The sequence below is a fragment of the Micromys minutus genome (assembly GCF_963924665.1).
Source record: "Micromys minutus genome assembly, chromosome: 18".
Lineage (NCBI taxonomy): Eukaryota > Metazoa > Chordata > Mammalia > Rodentia > Muridae > Micromys > Micromys minutus.
This window is the reverse complement of record NC_137953.1, coordinates 10608197-10617242: the sequence shown is the minus strand read 5'-3', so window position 1 is coordinate 10617242 and position 9046 is coordinate 10608197. Positions and strand designations below refer to the sequence as shown.

The 9046-nt window shown below is 38.6% G+C and overlaps 1 protein-coding gene across 1 annotated transcript; it reads right to left on the bottom strand.

Moving 5' to 3' along the window:
* Positions 1–770: 770 nt before the first annotated feature.
* LOC308432368 (RNA-binding protein 44-like) lies at positions 771–3716 on the bottom strand (the record flags this gene model as incomplete). The annotated part of the gene is given in 4 exon segments (XM_080932134.1): positions 771–929; positions 933–1363; positions 1366–2149; positions 2151–3716. Coding segments are annotated over 4 exon segments (2940 nt in total).
* Between the last annotated feature and the right edge of the window lie 5330 nt (positions 3717–9046).

The window sequence follows — 9046 nt, the reverse complement described above, 5'->3', positions numbered from 1 at the left end:
TGTAAGAGAACAAACTGTTATTTAATCACATTTTATGAATATATGATTAGGTTTTCATTTACAAGTTTATAGAAAGGTTTCAGATACATATTCACACATTTTCTGTAATTTTGGCCATATAAAGTGCCATTAATAATAAACACTAAATAAATCATAAGAAAACAATAAAAATTTACTTGTTTCAAAAATTAGAACAAAAACCTTAACAAATGCTAATAAGGCATTTTTTGTGAGCAACCAGGGAAGGAGAAATTGTGAATTATACTATGTCTTTTCTCTAAAACACACATTTGTTAGGGAGAATGATCCTGGCTTCAATTAATGTGCTGTAGGGAAAGAAAATGAGAAAAGATGTTCTATAGTAAAGAAGGAATCATACTGAGCAAAGCTCATAAGAAACTCACAGAGCCTCAAGTAGCAAGCACAGGAACTGCCCAAGTCTGACCAGGTCCTCTGGTAATTACAGCTTTCAGTTTTAGTATGTTTATAGGACTTCTGAGTGTGTGACTGAGTTGGTCCCTTATTCTTTTTTTTTTAATTTTGAAATAAAGTTTATAAGCATAATAAAACATACATACAGATTTTAATACTACATATCTATCTGTTGTCACCAAGTTTTAAAGGAGGATTATCAAATAGAATACTTGAAAGTGTTAGGTCCAATTATAGAGCTGTCTGATTGTATTACACGGCTTTTTCCTAAGTGCTGTAGAAGTTCCTCTGATGAAGGGTACTCATACTTTCCAAAGATTTTCTCTGTATTGCTTCATTTATTTTAAATGGGAAGCAGAGTTTCTCAGAAAAGATGAAGTCATTTTTACAATGGTATTGATGGACAAACCATTCAGAAAACCTTTGTGATTTATCCTCACTTCCTGAAGAGCCTCTATAATATGGTCTCTGCTGATATCTGGATGTAGTTCAGCCAATCACTTCATGATCTTGGTGAAGCTCCGAAGGTTCAATGTATTTGGAGGTATGAACTGGTCCAAGGGAGGAAAATCACAATCTTGCTCAGACTCCAGCTGCCTTGATCTAGGTCTGGGCAGTCCACAAGTGGAAGAGGCAGAGGTGGCATCTTTGTTGGTATTTTTCTCCAAATGATTCATACTAATGCTATTCCTGGTTGTAGAGAGAAGTGGTGGTGTGCACTCTCCAGGGATTTTCACAAGCCGCACATTCACAGATTTTCTTTTGATTTCTACTCCATTCATTTCCTTCACAGCCATCTTTGCATTACTGTTCTTTGCAAAAGCCAGAGATGCATATCTGTAATTAGTTGGAGAATCATAAATCGAAATTTCAGAAACTTGGTATTTCTGGAAATGAGACCTTAAATCAGACTCAGATACAGAAGGGCAAAGCCTTTACCTCTTCGAAGCAGTTCAATATTCTCCAATTCTAATGGATTCTTTGGATCCCATTCCTTGTATTCTGGTATGTTTTCTTGAGTTACTGAGATGTCAGCTCCAGTCAGCCTCTCTTTCGCATCAAACCAATCTTCACTTGCTTCATGGATATTTTTACTCTCTTTGTCACTGAGCTTCATGTGATTAAAGTCTGTATTTACATCACTGTTTTTAAAAACATTGTTCATGGGTGATTTATCTTGTTTAGGATGACTATTGTCAGATATAGAAGGCATCTGGGACAATGTCTTTAGTAGGCTTGGAGAAATATCAACATCAGGTAGACTTTGATTATGCAGCTCAGAATTTTCTCCAGAAAGGCTGTATGCTTCTTCTTTCATTAGCCTGGAAGCAAAATCGGAGAAGGCAGACAACAGTTTGGACTCCACCAACAGTGGAGGCAGCTCTTCCAGGGGTATGCCCTTATGGACTTTTCCTTTCAAGTTCATGTACCTATCTTTCAAGTCTTCCAGAACAGACAGCAAAACAGAGCCTAATTCCTTCTTAGCAGAATCAGTTGATAAATTCCTATTGAGTCCCGCTCTACTTTCCATTACAAGTTTGTGAATGTGGCGACAGTGGCGAAGGCACATCTGGTAGCAAACATCCAGAAGGTGCATCTCTGCCTTCACGGCCCTTTCAGTGGTCTTCTCACAGCACTTTGGTGGCAAAGCCACCTCTTCGCAAAGCTGAAATGTCCTCTCAGGATGTTTCTGTCTGTCTGTGGTATCAGATATTTTTTCTTGATTCCAAGGAATCCTCATCCTGGGAGTTCCCAATAGGCTTTAAACAGTCGGTTGAGAATGGTCCTCCTGAGTCACTTCCTGGGGCAGCAGCCTGTGTATCTCTGCACAGCTGCACACATGACCAGTCAGTGTTACAGGCCACACTTTGTCTGTCACTTTGCCACTCCTCAGGCTGACTGTGTCTCACCACCTTTGTCTGTGTGTTGCTTGATGCAGACACTATGGAAGGGCTTGTGTTTGCTCTGCTGTCCGCAGCTAGTGTCTGAACCGCAGCTGCACAGCTTGCTGCATCTGGCACCGACTTAAGACACGATTCTTTCGTAAGACAGCATGTTTTATTTGTGGCACTGCCTTGTATATGGTGTAGGCAGCTGTCCTCTACCTCTGCCTGACTATCTGTCACTGCCACTCGTGGTGTCACAGGAGAGAAAAGGCCTGGCTCAGGGAGGCTTTTGTATTGCAAAGAGCCACAGAGAGAAATGACCGATTCATCAAAAACACAAGGCCCAGAAAGCTGGTGAGCATCATTAGCCTTCAGGTGTGTCTCAAGGGCTTGGTCTTGGGGAAACACGATAGCGCTCTCAGGGTGCTGTAATGTTTTGTTCTGGAAAATTCTATTTCCATAAACGTCTTCACTTTCAATCATCTGAGACTTCATTTCTTTAGTATACACTTGAGTTTTAGGCACTTTCTGAGGGTTTAAGGAAGAACTGCTCCTCTGTAAAGTGTCATCAAATGCTTTATGATATGTTAAACCAATTTCTTGTTCTTTACATTTTTCATATTTTGGCTCATGATATTCTTTTAACATATCAGAACTTTGAGATATAGAGACTTGAGGCAAACATTTTTGTGCAAAACCATTAAGTGACTCCAAAAAGGGGGTGGAACCACTCTCTAATTTGCCATGGTTATCTTCTAAATCGCTACCATATTTAAAGTCATAGCTTGATGCTTTCAACCCACTAACATGCAGACTAGACTTGCTTAGGTGTGCACTTAAGCACTCCAGCTCTGCGCTGTGGTACTCCTGCTGCGAGTCTTTGTCCAAGTCGCTCTTCTGCATGTCTCCACAGTCAGCACCCCTTCCCAATCCAATACTATTATTGCCTTGAGGTCCTAGAGTGTCAAAAGCCACCTCTACTCTTCTGTGTACTTCAGGATGCAATTCTGAATAGAAATGCAAAAGGTTTTCATCCTTGAGTTTTGATTCTGAATAATGGATAGAATAGGTCTCATTCAAAAAAGCATAGTCAATACTGTCTTCAAACTCACTTGACTGGGAGAAAATATTCTCCACATTAGTATCTTGATTTTCTGAAAATGACAGTTCTGATAAATCTCTCTTGTCAACACTGCTGTTCTCTCTGTCACTAGCTCTTTCTTCTGTTACCAAGGAGTCCCCTTCACCATTAGGAAAGATCATTTTGACTTTGTTACAACCTTTGGAAAATAACATATTTTCTTTCTTAGAATTATATAGTTTATCATTTTGGAGGTGTCCTCCAGTTCTGTGGTAGTGTTTATCAGAATCTGTTTCTACCACTGCAGTGGACTGCATAGTTCAAAGATGTGTGCTCAGAAGGGTCGTCTGCGTCCCTGCGATCGAACCTCCAGGTTGCTCTTGCTGTCTCCTCTGCTTTCCCTGGTCCCTTATTCTTTGACTTCTCTTGGGCCCTTTTCCTTCTGTTTCTTTGCTCTGTTGAACTAACATGTAATCATGTTTGCTATATTTCATTTTCTTAAAAATATATTCACTGTTACAGGCCCTCCTCTTGGAGGCAGATGGAGTCTAATACAGTCATCTACAACTGATTAAAATGAGAAAAAATAGGTAACCATGGCTTGCCTAATATTCATTGATACATCCAAATGGATTCCATGCATTTAAGGTTCAAAAGACATCACTGAAGATGGTGCAATGTCATGTCAAATAAAAATATAATACCCAAACAAGCTGTGCATATTGATTACAATAGCCAATCTGCCACTGTAAATTAGGGGTAGTTCACAAGGACACACCTCTAGATGAAGAACTATCACCACCCTTCCAATTTGAATGAGTACCCTGAGCAGCCCTTGGGCACTGGTTCTACACCCTGTCAGACAACACCCAGAGGAACTCTAACACTCTCAGATTTGCAGGTGCTCTAACATTACCAGGACCATAGGATCACAGGTATGCTAATCGTCCCATGATCACAAAATCAAAGAGAAAGCTGGACTCCCAAGAGGTTGGACACATCCAGGAGCACTTGAGCTCTGACAACTCTAGGACCTCAGAAGTTTGCTCACACTGGGACTTCAGTATCTCAGAGGCAGCTTGACTTCCAGGAGCACTGACACACTCAGAATTCCAGGATCATAAGATCCCAGAATCACAGGATCTAGAGACACCTGGACTCTGAGGAGTTCTGACACAATCAGGATCACAAGGACAAGCTACAGCCAGAGACAACTAGGGCAGGTAGCCCTAGAGATAACCAGATATCTAGAGGAAAGTACAAGAATATAAGAAACGGAAATGAAGGCTACTTGGTGTCTTAGTAACTCAGTTCTCCCACTAAAGCAAGTCCTGGATACCCGATCATACCTAAAAAGAAATAATCAGATTTAAAAATCATATATCATGATGATGACAGAGGACTTAGAGAAGAATGCAAATAACTCCCTTAAAGAAATACAGGAGACGTTGACAAATTGGAGAAGGAATGGAACAAAGCCACCCAGGATCTAAAAACATAAAGAACAGAGATAAAGAAATCACAAGGGAGACAAACTTGGAGATAGAAAAGAGGAAAAAGAAATCAGGAGGGATCCATGGCTCCAGTTGCATATGTAACAGAGAACAAACTTATTAGGCACCCAGGAGAGAAGAAGCCATTGATTCTGTGAAGGATCAATACTCCAGTGTAAGGGATTGCTAGGCCAAGGAGGTGGGAGGGAGTTGGATGGAGGAACACTCGTATATGGGCAGGGAGAGAGGGTATGGCAAAGGGTATTTCAGAGGGGTGTCCTGGAAAGGACATAGCATTTGAAATGTATGTAAGTAAAATATAAAAGCGAACAAACAAAAACAAAATAGAACTATCAGCAATTAACAAGTGCTGAAAAAAATAATTATTCTCCTGGAACCAGATTCTTGGGTATGGTAGTCCTAAACAGATGTACATAGTAATCAGGGGGGTCACATGATTTGTGTGTATGTGTACTTGAGTGTGGGTGAGGGTATGTGTGTGTGTGTGTGTGTGTGTGGGTGTGTGGGTGTGTGTGTGTAAAGACAAGAGCTATCAAATCTCTACTCACTGGACAAAAACTGCATTGAAACTTTGGTTATACAGTTTCCTGAATCTTCTGGCCTAAAGTAAATTATTATTTTTATTCAGAAGAGAAGAAAATGTGTGGGAAAAAATGTCTCATTAAAATTTGTCACAGTGAAGGTTATGAAAAGCTAACATTCACCTATTCATGTTTGTCTTACTTTCTACTTGAATGCCTTCCTTAAAAGTACTATGATCCTTATTAAAAACTCTTAATGAACTGTAATTCTGATTCTAGAAAACAAACACAAACACAGCTGGCAGTGGTGCCTGTCATAGTTTCACATGTTCATGAGTCCTCCACCACAAATACAGCTGGGACTATTACTTAATACCAAGGAACTCAGAAAAGTAATGCTACTAGTCATAAAGTGTATTTAAACCACTTCATTGTTGTAGAGGGTTGAATAACAATGGCCCTCATAGGCTCATGGATCTGAATCCATAGACATCAGGTTGTCGTAGTAGGATTTATATTAGATTAGCATGACCTCATAGAAGAAAGTTTCTTGCAGGTAGAAACTTTAGGTTTTTAAAGTTTTAGACTTTAAGGTTTTGGGAATTTTGTTTGATATTTGTTTTTTTTTTTGTTTGTTTGTTTTTTGTTTTCTCTTGTATACTGCATGATTTTTCTCTTTTTTTATTGGATATTTTAAAACTTACATTTCAAATTTTATCCCCTTTCCTGGTTTCCTCTCCATAACCCCAACCCCATCCCCCTTTCCCCTACTTCTATAAGAGTGTTCTCCCAACCAGCTACCCACCCCCTCCTACCTCCCTGTCCTGATGTTACTCTACACTGGGGCATTAAGCCTTGTCAGGACCAAAGGCTTCTCCCATTGATGCCCAACAAGGCTATCCTCATCCTTCAACTATATCCATGTTATTTTTATAGGTATTGTCATTTTTATGGGGCTGCAACTCCTTCAGTTCCTTCTGTCCTTTCTCTAACTCCTCCATGTAAGGATTTAAAAGGCCAAGTCAGTCCCAGTGGCTCTCTTTCTGCTACGGGTGTGTTCAGATGTAGACCTCCCTTCTAGCTCTTTGCATGCTTAACCTGCTGTGAGGATAATGAAATAAACCTCTAAAATTCTAAGCAAGCCCCAATGAAATGGTTTTCTTTAGGCGTTTCTGTGGCTATGATTATTTTTTTGTGGTTGTATATTTTTGTATTTATTTATTTTTAATTGAGCAACTTTCTTTTTAAAAAAACAAATATAAATGTACAGATTTTAAGCATTTTTGCATAAAAGTATGCAAATACATTTTTGTCAGTACTTTATTTTTTTAAAGGTTTGATAGTATGCATTAAAATCTTTCTAGTTGCAATGAGCATAAAGTACATAGAAAACAAGATGTAACTTGGAAATAGTCAAAGTTTTCTTGGTGTGTAAAGATTGAGCATAATGGTTTTTCATTTTCTTTTTTCCTTTTTGTTTTGGCCTTTGTTTCTTCTTGAACTTCATATAGTTTGTGAGTTGTTTCTGGGGTGTTCAGAGTTTTCTGGGGTTAGTATCCAATTATCACTGACTGCATATTATGTCTGTTCTTTTGTGACTGGGTTATCTCACTTAGTATGATATTCTCTAGATGCATCCATTTTCTTAATAATTTCATAAAGTCAGTGTTTCTGATAGCTGAGTATTACTCCACTGTGTAAACATACCATAATTTATGTATCCATTCATATACTGAAGGACATCTGGGTTTTTCCAGCTTCTGGTTATTATAAAAAGGAATGCTATTAACATTGTAGTGCATGTGTCATTGTTGCATGTTGGAGCTTCTCTGGGGTATATGCCCAGAAGTGGAATAACTGGGCCTTCAGATAGTAATATGTCCAATTTTCTGAGGAAACTCCAGACTGATTTCCAGAGTTGTTGTAACAGTTCACAACCCAATCAGCAGTGGAGGAGTGTTCCTCTTTCTCCACATTCATGCCATCATCTACTGTCATCTGGATTTTTTATCATAGCCATTCTGGTTGGTGTTAGGTGGAATCTCAGGCTTGTTTGGATTTGCATTTCCCTGATGGCTAAGGATGTCAAGCACTTCCTTAGATGCTTCTCACCCATTCAATATTACTCAATTGAGAACTTTTTGTTTAGCTCTGTGCCCCCTTTTTAAATAGGGTTGTTTGATTCTCTGGTGTCTATCTTCTTGAGTTCTTTGTATACCTTGGATATTAGGCCTCTATCAGATTTGGTGTTGGTGAAGATCTTTTCCCACTCTGTTGGCTGTCGTTTTGTTTTCTTGACAGTGTCCTTAGCCTTACAGAAACTTTGCAATCTCTTTAAGTCCCATTTGTTAATCTTTGGTCTTACAGCACAAGCCATTGGTGTTCTGTTCAGAAAATTTTCTTCTGCGCTTATGTGTTCTAAGGTTTTTCCTACTTTCTCTGCTAATAATTTCAGTTTACCTAGTTTAATGTGGAGATCTTTGATCCACTTGCAATTTGAGCTTTGTACAAGGGGATAAGAAAAGGTCTATTTTCATTTTTCTTCATGCTGAGTGCTAGTTGGACCAACAGCATTTGTTGAATAAGCTGTGCTTTTCCAATTGAATGTTTACAGCTCCTTTGTCAAAATTCAGGTAACCATATATATGAGGGCTTATTTCTGAATGTTCTATTCTATTCCATTGATCCATGGTCCAATTTCTGTACCAGTACCATGCAGTTTTTAGCACAATTGCCTTGTAATATAGCTTGAGGTCAGGAAAGGTAATTCCCGCAGATGTTTTCTTGTTGTTGATGATGGATTTCGAATTCTTGGCTTTTTTTATTTTAGATCAAATTGCACATTGATCTTTCCAAATGTATGAAGAATTGGGTTGGAATTTTAAGGGGATTTCATTGAATCTGTAGATTGATTTTGGTAAGATGGCTATTTTTATAGTGTTGATTCTTCCAATCCATGAGCATGGAAAATCTTTCCATTTTCTGAGATCTTCCTCAGTTTTCTTATTTAGAGATTTGACATTCTTGTCATACAGTTCCTTCACTTGCTTAATTATAGTCACACTAAAGTATTTCATATTGTTTGTGACTATTGTGAAGTTTATCTTTTCCCTAACTTCTTTCTCCACCTGTTTGTCCTTTGGTTAGAGGAAGGCTACTGATTTCTTTGAGTTAACTTTATATCCAGCCACTTTGCTGAACTTGTTTATCAGTTGTAGATCTTCTCTGGTGGAATTTTGGGGGGGTCACTTATGTACACTATTGTGACATCTGCAAACAGTGATGTTTTTACTTCTTTCTTTCCAATTTGTATCCCTTTTAATTCCTTTTGCTGTCTAATTGCTCCAGCCAGGACTTCCAGTACTATGTTGTATAGGTAGGGGTAGAGTGGGCAGCCTTGTCTTGTTTCTGATTTTAGTGGGATTATTTTAAATTTCTCACTTTTAAGTTTGATGTTGGCTATTGGTTTGCTGTATATTGCTTTTATTATATTTAGGTATGGGCTTTGGGTTCCTGTTCTTTCCAAGACTTTTAACATGAAGGTGTTTTGTATTTGTCAAATACCTTCTCAGCATGTGGTGAGGTGACCATGTGTTTTTTTTATTGAGTTTG